The sequence below is a fragment of the Seriola dumerili genome, unplaced genomic scaffold, assembly GCF_002260705.1.
Source record: "Seriola dumerili isolate Sdu_G_001 unplaced genomic scaffold, Sdu_1.0 BDQW01000056.1, whole genome shotgun sequence".
Taxonomy (NCBI): domain Eukaryota; kingdom Metazoa; phylum Chordata; class Actinopteri; order Carangiformes; family Carangidae; genus Seriola; species Seriola dumerili.
Window position 1 is genome coordinate 3,897,820 of NW_019174311.1, and position 21,362 is coordinate 3,919,181.

At 40.4% G+C, this 21,362-nt stretch overlaps 1 protein-coding gene across 13 annotated transcripts in view; it reads right to left on the reverse strand.

Annotated features, from left to right (window-relative positions):
* The window catches only part of kif1b (kinesin family member 1B), a 60,160-nt gene extending 38,891 nt beyond the window's left edge, over window positions 1-21,269 (reverse strand). For 8 of the 13 annotated variants that reach the window (XM_022741548.1, XM_022741547.1, XM_022741546.1 and 5 more), the window contains exons 1-10: window positions 21,036-21,269; window positions 19,664-19,817; window positions 3,898-3,974; window positions 3,594-3,773; window positions 2,420-2,488; window positions 1,851-2,029; window positions 1,007-1,118; window positions 390-467; window positions 227-292; window positions 7-24 (exon numbers count right to left, since the gene is read on the reverse strand). In XM_022741548.1, coding sequence (XP_022597269.1) covers window positions 7-24; window positions 227-292; window positions 390-467; window positions 1,007-1,118; window positions 1,851-2,029; window positions 2,420-2,488; window positions 3,594-3,773; window positions 3,898-3,974; window positions 19,664-19,769 — 885 coding nt within the window. In that variant the 5' untranslated portion in view covers window positions 19,770-19,817; window positions 21,036-21,269. The remainder of the gene's footprint in view (window positions 1-6; window positions 25-226; window positions 293-389; window positions 468-1,006; window positions 1,119-1,850; window positions 2,030-2,419; window positions 2,489-3,593; window positions 3,774-3,897; window positions 3,975-19,663; window positions 19,818-21,035) is intronic. The other 5 variants (XM_022741551.1, XM_022741549.1, XM_022741544.1 and 2 more) reach the window with 1 other exon arrangement.
* Between the last annotated feature and the right edge of the window lie 93 nt (window positions 21,270-21,362).

The following is a 21,362-nucleotide window of genomic DNA, read 5'->3' on the forward strand; positions in this document are numbered from 1 at the left end:
GTTTACCTTGCTGGTACAGTTATCCTGTGTAAGCAAGCATTACAAGGACAAGAGGAGAGAAAATAGAGAGGCAGACATTACAGCATGCCAGGCTACAAACATTAATTCCTTGAGAAGACAGGGTAAAGTTGTATAGGGTAAGAGAGGGGCTGAAAGGGAGGAGGAGGAGGAGGAGGAGGAGGAGGAAAGGAAAGAAAAGAAATAGAAACAAACATACAACGCTCACCACTTCAGCCAAGGCGGAGATAACCTTTCCTAACGTGGTGAGAGATTTGTTGATGTTCGCTCCCTCCTGTAATCACAGATAAAAATTTTTTGTTCAAGATCAATCAAGTTGATACTAGTGAACTGATTGTTAATGCAGCTGCTGGGTGATATAAGAAACTTACCTTTAGCCTGGTGCCTTTAGCTCCAGTGGAATCTGCTCGTTCACTCCCTGCCAAGTCTACCAGACTAATTTTACTGACCTGAAAGGAGGGAGTAAATGTATTTTAGTTGCATCAAGCTTATAAATAATGTACATTTGAAAGATAACAAACTGAGAGAGGATGAGGATATTACTGAAACAAATGACAGGGACAAAGTACCAAAAACAAAGTTAATGAAATAGTTAACAAACCAAACCGTCAAAAATATCTGAAAGGAAGTGTAAACCATCCTAAACATTTGAACGTTATTGTCAAGTGAGATGCAGCTAGGCACTAAAATCTGATAGAGTGGCTAAACACAATAGGCATTGTGCTTACAATAACACTGTGGTCTTTGTCTCTCTGTAGTAAGAGGAAATGCTAAAAGTCAAATCTAAATAGGCTCTCTTTATTTTTCCTTCCCCAATCACCACCAACTTAGAGGACCATGGGAGAAATCTTAGACAAAATCAAAGATGCAAACTTAAAAAATGAGCCATGAGAAAAAACAGCATTAAGGTATTAACATGATTAAGTGTGAATCGTTCACAATATAATTTAAGAAACAGAAGGTGACTGTTTTTCTTGTCTCCTCTGACCTTTTCTGTGGAGAGGTCTGTCTCGCTGTCGTGTTTCCTCTGTGTGAAGACGATGGTGAAAACAGCATGGGACCTGCTGCTGGTCTCGTTCATGTTGGTGGCGGCCACAGTTCTGCAGGTGAGCACATACCGCCATAGTTAGGGAAATACAGAACTGTATGGATATAACACATTTTTCTGAGCACTTTAATCGTTTTTTCCTTTTAAATTATTCAGTATTATTAACGCTAAATTCTTGGTCTTGGCTATTACTGGAGTTATCATCACTGGGCTTTACGGCTATTAGAGTGAATTGAGTCAAAAGGATTACTTTCTGTGGCGGAGGTGGATAATACTGTGAGGACACCAAACACAAATACACAAGGCGCACTCAGGGGGATAGTCACAGGGGAGATACGGGCTTTACACGCCATGTTCTAGAAATAAGCCTTCTGAGTCAGCACAGGAAGATTAAGGCAGAGTTCACTCCTCCCACAGGAGCTCCCATGACACAGACACACACACACCACACAGTAAAACATACACACACATATAACATGACATTAACTTGAGTATATATAGATATTTCATTGAGAAATACTCACTACCTGCAATAAAGAATCTCAGTTATCCAGAACAAGCTTGACATCCGTGTTTTATTAAAATTTAGGGAAGGTTCTGGTGTCCTGAATAAAACCAGCCATTCCTCGATCAACACCAAATCATTCTTATCTTGTCATCATTTTTCAGTCTAAATAATCTCATTCTTCTTAGGATGTGGGTTATCACATCATCACAGCTACCTCTGCTGCTACTACTCCCCTTCTTTCCCATGATCTCATCGTGATCCCAGGGCTCAGCTTACCTGGCCTTGTTGCCTGCATCCATTAGGTCAGCGATGTCTGTATAGGAGGTGACAGCTAGCTTGGACAGGTCCTCCACGTAGGGACCTAGAAGCGGGTGTTCTCGCACTCTAAGGTTCCCTTTGTTCTTAGGATTGAGCAAATCTCGCACCCGCTCACAGTAGATCTCCATGTAACTGACCTAGAAACATTTGCAAAAGTAACATAATATCTGTTCAGGTGCCTAAGGGCAACATAACAGAAACTTGAGGCTGAATGATATAAAATAATATAATGCAGGTCTGAAAAATGTAGGTATTTTACTATATAGCAGGATATTTGGCCTTTTCACTATATGTTCTTTTTTATACAGCATGTCTACAACAGAATCACTCGGTCATTTATTTTCCAGTTTCAGAAAAAGTGTATACTTGAACAAAATAATCAGAAGGAATGTGTCGAGGAAACCCAGCATCTTTGAAACTTCAGCCAAAATGTGATTGATTGACATTAGTCACACAATGGTGATAGATACAGAGAGACATGGGTTAACAACAGGGGACTGCAGATGCCAAAGCAGTCTGAGACTCACCTCTACTGAGTAGGAGAGCTCCTCTTTGTTGCAGTCCTCATTGATTTTCTCAAATAGATCTTCACAGAGCTGAGAGGCAGAAAAAGAAGACATTTTAGTGCAAATTAAGAGCACGTGGAGAGGTGAATAGCAGGGTGGTCTATGGATAATAAACAAAAACGGGATACAGAGTTTTGTACAAATGATCAACACATTTCTGCAGGGGACGTGTCGCTTGAACTGTGAGCCAGAATAGGGACATTACATTTGGATGCATTCAAGCCCTAAACATTGTACAACTTTAAAGCTGATGTTGAGTATGTTTTCATCCAAAATGTAATTTCCAGAAGTCAAATGGTAAGGGCAGAATGAGTGGCTGAATTGGTGTTAGTGTTTGGTGTCATAAGAATAGAGGTTAAGGCAAAGATATTGAAATATAAGAATAAGAATTATATTAGATGATCTGATCAAAACAAAACATGTAAGGGATGAAAGGGAGGTGGTCAACTACCAAACCTTGGGATGACATGTTTAGAACCAAGTCACGGTCACACCCTGCTTAATAATGCCATTATAATGTCTATCAGACCAATAAGGCCTAAATTAGAGTTGGGTCACAAAAAATTCAATAGTCATTGTTACAGAAAATCATTGTTTTTATCATATTTTTTGCAGGGCCCGGAGTCTAAGGCATGTACCATGTTAATACCGGATCCTGAGTTTTAATCTGGCCCATGTCCCTGTCTCTATCCCAGTTTTCCTCAATCAAGCAGTGGCTAGAACAATAAGCAAGCCAGGCTACAAAACAGCTGAACTGAGAAAAATGAGTATAAAGATATTATGCAGGAAACAATGTGTAAAGACTAAGAGCTAAAAAAATAAATAAATAAATCTCTCCGGTGAAGATGAAATCTCAACATTTCAGAGGTGGGTCAATTTTGTTTAGAATTATGACAGGAGGGTATGACTAAAGGACTAGTGGACTGACACCCATGTATTACTGAAAGTGACCCAAGACTATGACTCAGGGTATGTATTGTGAACATTCAATGATCTAAGTGAACAGGACAAGTAAACATTACAGACCACAAGACAAGAGGCTGCATTATATAGTACTTAAAATACAGTGGGAAAAGTCAGTGTCTTAATCTCTGCTATGCAATTCAGTAAACTGAGAATATGTTGTAAAACAAACCATGGGAATGATTCCCTCCTGCCCCTCCTCCTGCTTGCCCATCATGGTGTAGGATTTGCCAGCTCCTGTCTGGCCATAAGCGAAGATGCAGACATTGTAGCCCTCAAAAGCGTGCTGCAACATTTCTTTGCCGATGTCATTGTACACAAGGTTCTGTGATGCAAAAGAGGGGTCTTCCGGCTGTGGGAAAGACAGAGAAATGACTTAAAATGTATAGAGTTTCGATGAACACATGGTATTTAAAGCTGACAACATAATTCAAAATTACACCGGACACTGAAAAAGAGAAAATCTTCAAACTCACCGTAGTGTGCGACCAGTAGGAGTAATCAAAACTGAAAGTCTTTGCTGGTTCCTTTGGGGCTTTCGGGTTGAGAATAGCTGTGGGGGAGGAACAAAATTAGTAATGTAGTTGATAACATCTGGTTTTAATGTGAATATGAACAACTACACTGACATTCTTGTAGCTTGGTTTAAATGTTTCCTCAAGTAATTTCATTTATGATATTTCATCTATTGAATTTAATGTATTAAATTTTGTGTTGTCGCTTGAAAATTTTGTATATGTCCCTTCTACCACAATTAAGCATTTACCAAAACAAGCTTCTGTGCAGTCAGTTCAGATTATGGCAGGGAATCTTCAACAAACTAGTCACTGACACAGACATTTCTATCCTGGCCTTGTTGTTTCTTTGCAAGCCTACCGCTGTCTTTTTTGCACATTCACTTTCTCTTGCTTGCCAATTTGCTTTATCTCAATCTTAGATAACTTAGTCCTTTAAAAGTAAGTAACAAATAACAAAACTCCCATTCATGCATTTCTTCTAGTCCTTAAAATAACAAAGTATTGTATCTTAGTTTCACAAACAACACTTTGAATGGAGTGTCTAAATGCACCCAATTAATAATCATTTTTATCGCAGTTGGCAAATAGTGAGTGTTTTAAGATCCTGTTCCTCAATCAGAGCACTAACAGTGATATATTTGGAACAGAAAGTCACATGAACCAGCAGCAGATCATGAGCCATTGGCTTTTTTTGAGAACTGCAACTGTAGTGTCAACTTTTCCCAACACGCCATCTTTTAATTCATGCAGCACTGATAACACAGCTGAATGACAAACAATACAGAGTTTGAGTAATAACACATGTAGCCTACTCCTATTGCCCCACCTTCCCCAGTTTTATCTGCAAAAGGCATGAGGACATAATATTTCCGCAGTACGCAGTCATTCTCTGTGGCTGCACAGACATTTCTTAATGAACAAGAATCTGCAGCCATGCCTGGCATGTCACCCCTCTCAATCATGCTTACTGGCACCCCTGGGACTAGTGTTCAAGCTTTCCACACTGTGCACTGCATATGTGAAGGAGAGACAGGAAGAGACTAAGAATTTATTGTACGATATTTGTAGATATCCGTACCCCAGTTGTTCTTCAGATCCCCATCTTAAGCAAACTTTCATTGTCTAAAGCTGCCTTATGTCAGGGCAAATGCAGTTCACTCAGGCTAGATGATCAAATGCATACCTCCACCTTTAGAACTGGGGGGGGAGGTGGAGAGGAAGGACTGAGAATGAGGCTAGTGAAAAAAAACAGTTTGAGGGACTAAAAGTAACGGGTGCGCTCAAGGGCCTAGCAACAATCCAAACAGTGCAACAATAGTAACAGTGCAACAATAGAGACCAAATACAGGGTGAGAGGAAAACTGTGCAATCTGCATCTTAGCAAGAACAATATAATCTGTATTTAGAGCATTTACACTCTTTCCAAGCAAATCTCCAGTGAGCTACAAAGCAGTAATTAGTTTTGTTTCATGCAAATTCTGTCTGCTAATGGGCAAATTAAAGCCAGGTCTGCCTCCTCGACATGAGAGTGCTTGAGAGGCTTTTGCATCAATATGTCCCAGGCAGAGTGGAGAGCCTTCTGTGTTCAGACGATTTCAACACACTTATCAATAATGCAGGAGGTGTGGAGAGACAGGGATTGCATATCGCCCTCCACGGGTCACATGCTGACAGAAAAGCACAGCGTGTCCTCAGACACTAGAACGCCAACTGCTTAATGCTAAATATGTGATGATTACAGCAACTGTCATTGTACTGGAACGCAGGTAGCTACAACCTAGCACAGGTAAAACCAATGTATTTCTTTGGACCCCCTACTACCTTCAAACAGGTTAAGGTGCACAGGCAGAGAAGTAGCTTCCATACTGGGCACTGGAAGAGGATACAGCAGAACAGGTGGCTAAATAAAGCCCAATTTCACCTTTGACCTGCCTCCAAAGGGAAATTGGAGCCAGGGCATTTAGAAACGAAGGGGGATTTAGGTTACCAATGCCCCTATTCCCCTTTCCTGGAACAATCTACAGTGGCTATTAATGAAGGGGCAGCCTAAGCAATAAAAACAGAAAGATGATGAGACAGTGCCACGTGTGAGGCATTTGGACAGTGGGATGCTCATGACAGGCCACCAGACTGACTGTGACAAACTGGCCTTACTGGGAATCACAGCTGTGTTCGAGCAAGAAAAGACATGATGTGTGCTTTCTAATTTCTGAGTGTGTTCATTTCCTGTTTGGTCCTGGGCTCTCGTCAAAGACAGGGGTGGATGTTACAGTGTAAAAATGTATCTAGGCACAGCACAACTACATGGTGGCAGTTAGTGGGAGACTGTTCAACTCCTAAAGGTGAATCATGCTCACGACGTGGCATGATTGTCTCATTCAACTGCCCACTCCGTTGCTTTCAGAGCAGATAGCTGATTCACCCATGACATCCTTTCAATGCATAATAAGAGAATAAAAGTGAACTGAAAGCAAAGATCCTGAAACTACGATACAAAGTTGGAACCATTGTTACATCTCCTCCCAGTAAGGGTGTGAAGCCTAATTTATTATTACTTGTACTTTGTATGAAAGAATGACACATGGCCTCTCAAGGTGTATCCAACTCGTGTGTCATCACACACAGACATCTGCCTAAATGTTGCTGCTTCTACATATTAACGGCTGAGGCAGAATGAGGTGAATTTGACCCCTGCTTTCTGAGATTATGTCAATCAGACAGGACTGCCACATATATTCCAGCATGACTCACCTACTTTAACTCACTGAGTTCACCTTCTACACCTGTAGATGACACATACAAACTGAATCTATGTGAACACTGATGCACACAGAGTAATAGTCACAAGGCCAGATGTTAATGAGGAATTCCTCTGCTTTTCATTTATAGTAAATATTCCCACCAGAGGCACATCTTTGACTTAAAATGGCAGACACATTCTGCAGCCTAATAAACAACGTCATCACTCTGTCTTTCTCAACCATGGCAACAGGTACAGGACCAGATTCTGGTTGCCATAACAACCTCAACTTGGCACGGGAGGGGAGGATGCGGCACACTGCGTTCTGTTTTCTCTCGCCTCAAGCATTCCCTATCACTGCTCTGTAGAAATTGTATATATACATACATACGTGTGTATGTGTGTGTGTGTGTGTGTGTGTGTGTGTGTGTGCGTGATATTTATTAAACAGTGATTTCAGAATTTTAATCCTTTAAAAACCCTGAAACATACAAAAAGGCACAGTGTGAAAAGCTTTAGGATTTGTAACTAAGACATTAAGCTACTTATCATGTCAGACTCCATAAGCAATACCAGAAACTTTTACTGCACAAAAACCTTTTAAATGCGTTGTAAATGGAAAATGTAATAATTAGGATGTTGTGATGAAGCAAAAAAGACAAATAGTTTATCATTTCAGGAACCTTTTGAGAATGAAGGTAGTGTTACACATTGACTGGCTGCATATCAGGAAACACTAAGCTGAAGTTTGACAGGATATTTAACATTGTAAGCAGGGGTACCCTGAAAGCGGAATGGTTACAACCAATGCCAAATAACCACAATGTCTACAATTTGATTCTGGCCGAGGACCTTTGTTGTAAATTATAACCACTCTCTCTAACGTTGTTTCCCTTTCTGTATCTTCTCCAAGAACTGTCCAATAAAGTGCCAAAAAATCAATTTAAAAAAACATTATGAGTAACAGAACAACATTAAGGAGTATTTTATCATTACTGTGTTGCCATCTGGGTATCAAACACTGAACTTCCCTTATTAGAAAAACGGAAGACATGCAAAAGATGACATGTGGGGGACTACGTAGGGGAAACAATTCTCTCAAGACAGAGATATTTAGTCAGAACCCCATGCTCAGTGAAAAGATACAAACTACTGAGTGACATATGAGGGCAAGTCAAATGTTTATTTTTCCAAAATGCCACAGTTCTGCATTTTCAGTTCCTGCTTGTAAGAATATAGGGCTGATAGGATGTTGGCACTCCACAGGAGCTTTCCATTTCAAGGCAGAGTGAATACCAGTTAACTAACCACATCCTTCTATCTAAAGAACATCACTCAGCTGGTTGTAGCCGGCAGACATTTTGTACTCCAGTGTTCACCATGGGGCCTATAATCTGGCCAGGAAAGCAAAGACACCCCTCAGTAATTAGGTTGTTAGGAGGTCTCTGAGCACCAGATGGGAACTGAAAGCTAGCCCCCATTCACCTGAGACTAGAAGATAAGCAGGGTCTAAAATGGCTGAACATATCAGCGTGTCTCTTCCAGTAACCTACAAGCTGTTAGTTCAAACTGATCGATGCCTGCCAGGCATCACAGGAAGAGGATAAGGCCATAAAATAGATGCATATGTAAAATATAAAAGAAAACATGTGCATGAACTGCTGAGGGAACCCAGGCATTCGGAGAAATAATATCTGGGCAGAATTGTAATTACCATGTGTGCTTCTTTCAGCGAGACTGAGGAATTTTAATAGCTTCCCCGGGGTCTGTATATATACGGGCAGCAGTGTGATGTAACAGCTGACTTCTGAAGAATACTATTTCAATTAATTCACTCACAGGACTGCCATTTTCTACTAAATGTTGCTTCCACCAGCAACAAACAGCCCCAACCATGTGCACTCATTGCATATGTAATAATGGAAACATATGACAATTTAGCCACAACTTAACTGTAGAGAGATGATATAAAAAAGTAATATAAAGTCATTGCCAAATTCCATTTCTAGAGGCAGTTGACAGAGACAGGCAAGTAGTTTCAAAAAAAGTTGTGCACAATTTAAATGTGACTCAGCTTCTTTATATTCTGCTATTAATAGATGCTGTTTGATATAGTAATATGAAATGAACAGATTATAATTTACCTCATTATTAAAAAAACAATTATATTTTAAAAAAGTGTGTTGTATCATACAGGTATGGGAGTATATACAGGATTTAAATGTCCTGTCCTATCACAATGTCAGGTAGAAACTGATGCTATTACAGCGCTAATGCTGTGTACCACAATGCAAAATTGCAACTGCACACCTGTGTCACAGTTTGTGCATGAGTGGTGAGGCAAAGTAGCTGCTGACATTGGTTTTGGTTTCAGCATTGCCACATTAATGCTAATATAATTGCTCTTGAATAGGGAGCATAAAGAGTGGATGGGGCGGATGCTGAGGTGGCCACAGAAATGCTCTGAATGCTGTATCCAGTGTCTTTAGAAGAGAGTCTGTGATGGCTTGGTTGCCAGGGTTGCGGCACAGGTGACAGAGTTGTCACTGGATGCAGCTCAAAGCTGCAGGCTAAAAGTAGTGTCTGAGCACTGCTGTGCACATTTGACAAACAGCTGAGCTTGTCGCAGCCACAACACAGGACATACAACATATCCAAACAGAAACTAACATGTGGTATCTTGATTACACTCTTGGATACAGTGCACTTTCCCATCTGGTCAGGGAGATGCCTTGTGGCCTTTAATTAAAAAAAAATATCCACACAGCAATTCAATACTCCTCTGCTGAGTACTCCTGTCAGAAAACCCTGGTTTATCTTAGATTATGTTAGAGGAGTTTGTGTAGCCAGGACACATAACCCTTCAAACCACAGTCCATATCACCGTCATCGACTCAGACAAACTACACCCAACTTTCTGTAAATGACAACAGCACACATTTTCATTTCATCAGATGAGCCTCTACATCAGAGTAATAACTCTTATCTAAAAGGAATGCATTAAGCTCGTACCAACAAATCCTCAGTTTCTACTCAGAAGGCTGATCACGTAATTTTTCTCTTCCTACTGGGAAAGAGGAGAGGAGAAAAAAGCAGGAAGACACCAGAACAATGCACTGAATACAGGGTATTGCAGTTGACAACGGAGCCTGCAAAACGCATTAGGTAATCTGTTATGACAAGGCTTTATGTCCCCAGTCCCCTCTATCACAATGACCCTTTTCACACTGCCTCACCCCCCTCTCTTTTTAGAAAAAGTGGCTGCCACATTTATGAAAAAAGAAACTTTAAATGTTTGTGTTAGAAAGTGACTGGAGTCAGATAAATGTAAAGTGTGCATTAAAAACAATTAGACTACATTAAAAAATATGTTAATTTTACTATTGTTGTGAAAAGAAAATGTGGTACCTTAGATTTATTTGAAATTAATACAGTGACTGTCTTTACCTGCACCCATGAAACCAGGTTATTTGAAGAAATCTGGTTTGGGCAGGAAGTCACGATATATGTTACATGCACTGCAATGAAAAGCATGTTTACTTGCAGAAATCTGATTTAATTCCTAGTTCGTAGAGTGTGGGGAGAAATAGTACGGTGAAAAGACAAACATGCTCTTTTTCCTTATTATTCATATACATTTGGTAACAGGATTTCTCTTATTTCCTTGTCTCAGTTATGGAAACTGGGTTTCTTGTTAACATGACATTTAAGAAATAAAAATCATCAGGAAGCTGAAATTAATTGTGCACATAAACACACAAATTGTTAAAAGCTTTGTCTTATAACCAGAAAATCAAATCACATGTTTGTTCATAATTTCTCTATGAAGTGTTTTTTACTTTTTACCAACTTCGTGCCAAAAAATAAAATAAAAGAAGTCATACATTAAAAAGACTATTGGTTTCATTGCCTGTCTCGCCAGAAAGTAGTGGGAAAGGGCGCAGTCCTGGCCTATGTGCCAGCTGTTCCAGCTCTGACTACTGTCTATTTATACAGCAGCAGATGGTGGCTAGTGCTTCACATGCCGACAGACTGTCAGTGACAGGAAGGAATGGACAGATTTCAACCACCCAACCTTTCTGCCAAACTCATAGCTAAACCATACATTGCTCCCAGCCCACAGACACTGATAGCTAGTGTGGGCTGCAAGTGCCTTTTGATATTAGCAGCTCACGCAGACTCACTGAGTCCATTATAACAGAGAGGCTTCTAGAAGCCACCAGACACCGAAAACATGCTAAGCCAGCAGGACTCCATTCAGAAGCTAAACAAACACAGAACTGCAACAAAGAGAGAGGGATATTAGGCAGCCTCTCAGGTGATGGCATGGGGGGTTAAACCCACAAGGCACATAGAACTGGCATGAAGTCAGAGCTGAGATAACAATAAATATCCAAATTACATGCCAATGGTATGCAAGTGTAATGCCCCATGTGTCTAATCAAATTCAGAACACACCAACTTGTCAAACAATGTTAACATTAACAAAATGATCCTTAGAGTTTTCAGCTGTTTTCACAGCTTGAAGAGACGATTTGCTTCTCATGCACCAGTTCCAAGGAGGTTCTCCTCTTTGCAGGTGCTGCCTCAAAAGGTCAGAGGCCTGTCCCAACACATCCTGTGCCATGGAAAGCTATAGTAATACCTCCACCGTTTTAGACCAGTGTTTTCCAGTTAAAAATAGCACTCAATGTATTAACAATTCAAATTTGCCTGTGTCAACCTTTTCACAATGAACTTTGGGGAAGTGCGTCTGCATGTGATTCAGAACAAAAACTGAAAAGGATTGAAGATCAGGTGCTTCCTTCACAGTTTATATCTTGGAGATGTCTAAACATTTGGTACCACAACATGGTATTAATTTTTCTTCTCAGCTCAACTTCGGTAATCAACATCATGGGTAACAGTAATAATACATTAATAGTATTCACACGAATAAGATGCCATGTATCAATATCCGCAAACTGAGCAGTAGTAACAGTTCTGTCAACTCGAACAATCTACGACTTTTCTATAGTCTATGACAAAAACTTTCCAAATATTAGTCATTGCTGGCTATCATTAAATCTATAGAGAAGTGAAAGTCATGATGAGAACTATAACACTGCATTTGCATTATGATATTAATCTGTTCTTTCAAAACAGTTCCAAATTTGTTTTAAACCTTGAATTAAAATAAAACACTGTCTCAGATTTGTCTCAAAAACAGCATACAGATCATCACATGATCCAGGCAGAATGGCTGAGTGTTGACAACAGTGTAGACCAAGCTGCACAGACAAGGGAAATACAGAGCCCCTTACATTCACTGCTCACAAAAGGCACCCATTTTACAGAGCAGTGACCTGGATTTCCTCAACTAGCCTCTGCTCAGAGACTGAAGTCTCATTTTAAATGCTTTCCTGTTTTATGTAAGCATTGTGACATCATGAGCTCAACTCTGGCACACAGATCTGTGAAAACTCACATCTTTTTGTTCAACCCCAAAAAAAAAAAAAAAAAAGGTAGCAACAAGCTGCATCACTTGTTTGACACAGCCAGAAAACATTAATGATAAGCAATGATTGATGCTTCAAGCTAATGTCAGATGACTAACACCTTTTATCCAGCGTTTTCTCTGGAGGACATGAATGACGCGTGACACTGTGTATGTGTATGTGTGTTGTATACTTCTGATCTCAGTTTGCAGCACAGTGTTCAAACAACAGCATGACACAACTCCATTTTGGAGAGGCAGAGGACTCCAGTTGCCAACCAGATCAAGAGTCAGCTCAGCCGTCTTATTAATCAAGGTTTCAAAAATAATATACTGCCAACCCCCCCCTCACTTCTTACTCATGAATAATACAAAGTGAGCATCATGCCTACCACCAAGCTACCCGTGCCTGGACTGCAAAGCTCTCCAGTTTGCCTCTGAATTCAGCCCTCAGACTGTGAGAGGAAACCAAACAATACAGTCTGGAAAGAGAGCTGTGTCAGTGAGGGCACAAAAACTGAAGAAAGAAAAAACCCAAAACACATTCACTCTCTTGAATGTGGGAAAGTCCAGCCATTTCACCCAACTCAGGCAATGAACCAAAGAGAAGGTAAGAGGAGCAAGCCAGGAGCGCCATAACTTTAAAACAAAACACACCATTAGCTTTTTAGTCCGTGCTTTCATCATCAAGTCAGAGATGAATGGTGATGGATGTGAGCAGAGTCAAGTGAAAAATCCACTGGTTGTGTGGAGAGGATGGTGCACTGGTAATGCACTGACAGTAAAAGAGCATTAGGTTCTACTGTAAATTTATTAGTACACAAATCTATATTCAGCCACTCAAGTGAAGCAGACTCAAGAATCAGCCATTATACTACTCCCACCCTGTATGTGCCATATCAATAACACTTTTCAATTGGGTTTACTTTGATAACATTTGTTAGCATTTTCTTATTACCCTGTCTGCATACACCGAAGTGAATGCATGGTCACACACAGACACACACACTTCTTCATTCTATGACTCTCCTGTAAAGCTAGGAAACATTTCAGCATTCGTCCGAACTGCATTTCACCAGACTCATTTAGCATTGTGTTGTTCCACCTTGTTATGCGTGGGAGGGCGGGGGGTTGGCCTTTTATCTCTGGTTATATTATGGACATTAATGGATTTGTTTGGTCCGCAGACAATCGAAGCAGAGGCCTCTAGGAAAAGCTCCCTAAGAGCATCAATATCTTGTTGTTTTTTCTGAAGGGATCCATGCTGCAAAAAAGAAAATCACCTGAACAAGATATTTAATCTAGGATTAAGTCCTGAATTATTTTACCAATAACTCATTTGCCCTATTCTCGTGACTTTTACCTCTAGAAAATTCCTAAAACAAGAGAAACTGCATTCAAATTAACAAAATTATCTCATGCCATTGGTGGGTGTTTTTATGTTTTGCTGTTTTTTTTTAATGAGAAGAAAAGACCAGTGGAGGCACAAAATCTGAGAGATAATGACTACCGATTAAAAGATACAGATCTTACAGCTTTTCCTTTTCTTTTAGCTTAACTGAATATACCACATTTATCAGCCTCCAACATTATGACTGGAATCCCATCATCCCTAGCAGAAGCGAGTGTGTGTGGTGCCACCTCACGCTGTCCTACACGTGAATAGTGCTCGTGCACGACTTTCACTGTCTCTGCTGCTGTGGCTGCGTTTACATGCCCCCTCCCCCTCTCGAGTCAGCTCCGCTCCCATCCTCTCCTCTAATATCCCATATTTTCTGCAAAGGGCTCAAACAGTTTCCACTCAGCCCCATCACAAGCTGGAACAAAAAGTGAGCCAAAAAGAATGAGGTGAACGAAATTTAACAAAGCTGATGTATGGAAAAAATTCAATGACATAAGGTGAGTACTGAAAGACTACTGCATGCTCATCACTGAGGCTAGTATGCTATGTAAGATCCTTTGCAAAGAAACCGATTGGGCCACAGGTTTCCTGGAAGGTCATTTTATTCTACATGAATGATGATGTATATAATGTGACTAATGTAATCTCATGAGATTCACTTGTTTTATGCTTTTCATCACTGATTACACCAGACATCTGCAGCTGATCCTCAGGCCCTCTGATGTTGATAGGAGCCAATAAATTCACCAGATATACAACCTGATGCTGATATCATCACTGTTAACTGTTAACTTTTATTAAATGTTTGATGTTTGATAACTTCAAAATGTGGGTTTCTATAGACTTTAAGTCCCAAACCACATGCTAAAAGAAAAGTGTTTGCAGTTTAACAAGTTATTGCTCAAGTGAATTGACAAAGCACTAAACCAAAGAGGCATCAAGACGAAGGTTTAAATGTGGGAACACCCTGAAAAAAGTAAGTGGTGAATGACGAAGAGTCAACATAAGTTGTGAAGTGAAAGTGGAAGCCATGAGTGGCTTGATCAGCTTCAAAGCTGAAACCTCAGTTTAGTAAGAGAAGGCATTTATTGCTTTCCTCTTCTGACCTCTACCACTTCTAGTACATTCCAGCCTTCAGCCCATCCCTGATGTGCAATGCCATGTTGTGGTTTCTTATTCATTGCAAAACATTTATTAATGACAAAGGATTCAGCGCTAACAGGAAAGGCCCCATGGCTTTGTGTCCCTTTTTAGTTTGCAATGTAAACTTGGAATTTAACGCTGATTGCATGAACAGAATTTCACCTAAACAGATTTTATGCCCGTCTCATTCAGAGAAGATTTCAATAATCAAGAATCTAGCCATCATAAAAACCTGATATTGAGACTCATGATTCAAATTAAATATTGGTTCAATTGGGTCAACATCCATCCAGACATACACCTTAACCCAATCTGCATTAACAATCCCGAAACTAACCACTGTGTTATTATTCAGTTTAATAACTACCTCAGCATCACACAACAACTTGCATCATTGAGATCAAAACTTTATAAAGAGGATATAAGGGCAAAAATGCAACATCATGAGCCAAAGAAAACTAGAGAACATGATATGAAAAGGAAAAGATGTGAGAAGCTTTTATTCATTCATTCAAGATGTTTTTGCAGCAGCAGAAAACTGATTTTGTTGATTTGAATACTCAGTATAGAAGATGACCACATATAGATTTATGACAGCGATAGGTGCATGATTACATTTCCTCTCACCCGGACTCACATGATTATTGTCTCTTCCTGGTTATTATTATGAAAAGTTTTTTTTAATTTTATTTCAATATAGCACAATAATTCAAACTTTCCGTCACTTCCTCTTATACAGCTGTTACAGGTGGGTGTATTGAAAACTGGCTGAGCTGCATGACATGATTTTGTGCCTCTGGCCTTTAAGTCTCATGACACAGCACGAGCTGATAACAGACACAGACATCTGCCTGTCCTCCCTCTTCATTAGGAGGTCAGTCTGGAATGTGTGAGTCTGCTCTGTAAGTAGCGCGTGTGGGCAAATGTGTGTCGCTCCAAAACAATCCCAGCATGAGGCGATGAGGAATGTAACACCCTCTGCGGTTGTATGTGGCTATGCGTACACCTACAAGGGTCACAGAGATTACGGCAGCAGGGCGTGGCGACCTGAGGAAAGACAGCGGATTACTGGTCCTAATCAGGTCAATCAGCCCTGTCTGCATAGGGTTCAGCAGTACGATGACCATCCCTCATCCAAACCCAAGTTTCCCATCTTACTTCCCCACTTGTCTCCCCCTCTTATGTGTAACCGACACTGGAGCTCAGCTAATTCCTCCCTGTAGCTTTTTTGTAAGGTCACCATCCACTTAGCCTGTACGGAGAGAAGACTCAGCAGAATTGTATCTGAAAGGTAAAGGTTTGATTGATATGGTGACCTTCTGTTTGTTCTAGCAATTTGTCAATTAGTTTACTCTTTGCATAGGGGGTGATATTGTGTAATAGCCAGCACTTGTAAACGTGGATAGTGACCGTGCATTACAAATGCCATTTCTAGCACTGGACATCTCCACTAATGGAAAAAATTGATCATGTGGGAAATAATCTGTCTGCATGCAGGTTTGTTCCACCAAAGTTAGCGTAATGCTCTAAGATAACAGAGGATATGCTTCTCTTTATCCACAGTGCGAGATCTATCAACCATCTTTGGCCATACATACATGACCGGCTGCTCACTGGCTGAGCGGGGAACATAACACATGGGTTACATAACTAGAGACCGATGTGGAGAACACATCAGGGCTCTAATGAAGGCAGGGTTTGGGTGTTCTGGAGTTATTCAACATTTGGAGCACCAACACTAACTAATGTAACAGCCCATCGCACACCCCTTTATAATTACATTAGCTCTGGTATGTTTAAGAGCTTCCATTGAAAGAGGCCTTTACTTGTCTCCAGCCTGCCTGCAGAGGCCTTGGACACATTTCCTGCACACTGGATAATCAATTTGCTGCCCCTTCTGCCTGTGCCCTATCCTTGACAACCCTCCATGCATGGTGAAAAGGAGCAAGAGAGAAAGGGAGACAGCATATCCTGCCCTTGCCCCCAAGCCCTCTCTTGCTCTGTGTTGTTGACACATGCACACAGACAGACACATACGCCCTTGAGCGAGTCACAACAATAAGGGGAGTGCCACGGCTTCATCCACACATCTGCCAAACACCTACAAGCTGACCAAGCAATTCCATAAAACAGCCCATTTCTGTCAGGCAGCTTTCAGTGCCATTTAAATGTTAGCCATCACTAAAGATCTCCTAATACATGGCAAAAGTATGACATGTTGATCACAGAGATCCTAAAAAATTTTGCTGCAGTGGTGGTTTGAGAAGTTCGTATGGATGTCGCAATACTTTTTTCTGTTGTGAAAAATTGTAACATTTGGAATTCTTTGTTACAAATATGAATTTGAGCGACTATAAGGAAGAGGATTTAACCAAAAAAATATCATAATCAAAATTTAGAACCTCTCACCGATTTCATCTTGCTCATGTTGGTTAATTCAGTTAATACTTTCCCCAATGCGTGCGTTCGTGAACTGTGTTTAGGCACATGCCTCCGCCCTGTCCAACGAATGTAAGTGCACGATCACTCAAAGAGGAGGTCGGCGATATGGATGACATGAGTGCAAACACTGAGCCTTAGGCTACGTCTACACTAATACGTTTCAAATTTAAAACGCATCACTTTTGCTATGTTTACACTTGGAGTCCACAATACTCCAGAGTTTTCTCAGACACTTGCAAACGTGCCTCGCCTTCTGATTTGGTCTTACCAGTCAAGACTACCAGACAGCGGTGAATGCAACATGGATAACGATCAGAGGTAACATCAGCAATTTGTTTAATCACTTTGAACACAATCACATTGCCAAATATGAAGAGTACATAGCTCAAAAAAAGAGAGAGACCGATAAGCGCCAAAGTAATCATTCATTAATTATAATCAAGGTAAAAGTTTGAAATAATCATGATATTGATTTTCAAGTCATATCGATCAGCCCTAATTTGAGATGAATAAACACCAAGCAAGTTACATATATCTCATAACCACTTCACATATCACGTGATTGAGATGGGTTATAAATAACAGAATTAGGGAATTATATGTATATGTTAGTCATGAAAAACAATCCTACAGTATCGCTGTGTGAAATCCATTAAAACATTGTGCACACTACCACTGGGCCTCCCAAACAAACCACTGTTGAATTGTTTAGACTAAAAAATTATACAAAAATGCATATGTAATAAGTTCTATGTGACTTTGGTAAACAGTGATGGACACAAAGTGTGAGGAAATCCAGTGAACACAACTACAGAAATGTTAGATTTTCACACAGCATGCCAGATAACCTCAACTGCATGTCATGTATGAACCTGTGTACGTTTGAGACACTACCTACCATTCAACCTCTCAGCATCCTAATAAGATAGCATTCTCAGCATACCATCTGCAATGAAGTCCTGATGAAGGGAGAGAGTATGGCTGCCTGCCAGCCTCCCTTTCTGCTCTGCAATCTGCCCATGTGATAGGAGGTAGAGTAGGCAGTACTGCAGCCTCCTCCTCTCCCTCGCTCACACACTCACTTACTAACCCCCCAAAAACACTGCATATTCCACTGCAGTTCTTCTACAAACCACGAGTCACCCTCCAGCACCTCCGGGTGACATTGGCATAATGAAAACCCAGGGATATGGAGTAAAAGTACTGGGGATTTGACACAAAGCTTCTCTTTGGTAGAGTATGAGAGATAAAGGACAAGTGAGCCATAACTGGAAGGGACACTTGATCTTATGGAAGATTCATATAGGCTTAGTCTAACGAGCCTAAGACTGACAGACAAAAGGCAAATAAGAGAATCTGCTGGCAGAACAGGTTTCTGTGGTCACATGCTGTCATGTTACTGGGCCATTAAATGTTTCCATGCTAATATCATGGAGAGTGTTCATCTGCCAGCTGAAATGGGACATACAGCACAGGCATGAGCAAGAGGAGGTAGCTAGCACTTCACAGTATCTGATGACTCACAGTCACAAGTAAGCAGGTTGAATCACAAGACTACAAACCACATTCAGGTTTTCTTCTCTTTCTCCGCTGTTGTCCATCCTTTCACAGACTCCCCAAGAACAGCACCGAAGCAGGGTATCATCACAGATTTACACCATCAAGTTTAATATATTCGTGGAAACCTATCTAACCTACCTACCTTTGCTAGTGCACATCAGATTTTATTATCTAGTTTATTTGAATACATCCGTCTTTCCATTATCAATTTTAATTTCCACGAATATTGCAGCCATGTTTTCATACACCCTGCACATGTGTAAAAACCAAGAGCGACTTAAGCATGAGGATGAATCATATTAACTACATGTATACAACATCATCCTAATAATATGTTATTAAAGGCGATACGTATCTGATGACGCTGCAACATCTGAGAAATTGCGTTCATTTTTATCCAATGTCAGTGGGCCTTTGTAAATTTAACCCAATCACTTTTTTTTTCTTTGTGAAATTGCAGCAAAATAAAAATCTGTACATTTGGTAAAAGATTAACTTCTGACCATAACACTTTATATGCCTCTACAAGCTCTTCACAAACTGTTTGTGTAGACTAAAAGATAACATAGTCATAAACTACAAAGCAACATTCATATCCATTCTTAAAAACACCAACTGTGTGATAAAGCCTTGATGAATTGGGGGTGTTTGCAGGCCAGGCTTTGTAGCGACCCCTGGGTCTCCCAGTATGAACCAACTCAGCGTTTCTCACACAGAGAGACTCCTCAGGCATGCAGGCCCCTTCAGAGGAGGAGGAATTTCACTCTGTAAGCCTTTTATTCTCTTTTGAGCTGTTTGTCCCCAACCGTCCACTATTCAGTTTGCTCATTCTACTGTTCTCTGCTAAGACCCCTGAAGGAAGACCACGCGGGTGCATGTGTGGTATACTGAACTTCCCTGAGCAGAAAGCCCTGTATAAATTTGATAAATCATGTTGTGTGAATGCCAATGGACTACTTACTTGTAGTGTTGCCTTGCATCTGAATTATACATTTTGAATCCTTGCTCATCTCCCTGGAGTTGAAGGGCCGAACTCGAACGGCGACTTTAACAGACGCCCCAGACATGTTTGTGGTTTAGGACTGTCTCCAAGTAAGATTCTTTGTATATCCCTCCTAAAGGAAACACAGAAATAGAGATATTTGCATCTGCTTTGTAAAAAAATAAAAAAATAAAAAACTATGTGGTGTTAAGTAAATGAGGCAAGACTGTGTTTGTTTCCTCGTTTAAAATATATAAACTGCCAGAATACAATTCTGACAAAATGTAAATCAAACACAATGACAATCCATTGCCTCCCAGTTTCCAGTAATAACAGCCTACAACAAATATGGCCGACCAAAGCCACTGAAGCGCTTTAATATTTTGTAAACAGCAGCCGATCAAAGATTTAACAGTCAAATAAAGGCTGCAAAGGGATGCATTTAATTTATAAATAAACAGTAAGTGTGAAATACTCGTTTGGCAAATAAAAATATTAATATCACATATAACAACTGAGCTGCATAAAGAGTATAATTTATTGTTTTATAATAACACAACTTTGCGATATGTTTACCGTGAATTTAAGCTATACCTCACGCGCCCCGTGACTACATAGGCCAAATATCTCATGTTTTTCCATGTCCTTGCAGTCAGCCATACTTGCTAAAGCATACGCCCATGAAATTCTATCTGCCCTATTTGGTTTGGGCTACAGTGGGACAGTGAGCTCGGCCTGTCTGCTGCATCCAGCGGTGCTCATTCTGTGCAGACAAAGAGCTTAAATCTTCGTTTTAAAAAATTAAATTCGCCGATGTTAGGAAGTAGGCTAATCCTCCGATGCTGTATGTTGTGGAACAGTGCAGGGAGGAGTTGCATGCTTATTTTAGCAGCACAGACTCGACATTGTTCCTGGTGTAACCTGCATGGGAGGGTATGAGAAATTTAACATTAAATGCTAATGGGTGCAATGTTTCATACAGTATCTGCTATATTTTTCACTATGAGCTAGCGTTAAGCTATGAAACACTGACTGCAGTTACTTCAGTATCTAGCGTTACGAGACGGAACTAACTAACCTCCGGTGTCTGACGGATTTGACGATGCACCCAAAGACAGACACTTTGCTCGTAAACGAATAATATTATACAGTTTGTAAATTAAATTTAATGAATTCAATAAACTGTCACCGTAACCGGGTCCAAACACATTGCCAGACACTTTAACGTTGCTAACAGATAGTCGTTCATCAGCCACTAACAACTACCTTAAATGAATCTGTAATAACAACCTCGTGCGCTACATACATTAAAGACGTAAATAAAGAAATTAATTCAACATTTTTTACTCACGTTTTAAGACTCTCACCAGGATAACACCAACACCACCGGACAGTGGCGAGAACTAACGTTAGCTAGCGGGCGTCAAAATGTGTTGTTTTTATCAGAATCTGCGAGCACGAAAACTGTTACAAAGTCCAATTTCGTAAAAAACACCCATTATAGCGGTATCCTCCGCCGGATGGAGCTGTGTTGCAACCGGTGAATTTCTGACGAGTTTATTTTCCCGTGGAGATAAAAGGCGGACGTCTATCTGCACACAAGCGAAAAGAAGAATTGATAGATTGCCTTGATTTACCGAAGAGATTACGTCAACTCCTTCTCGGCCACGCTGACTGG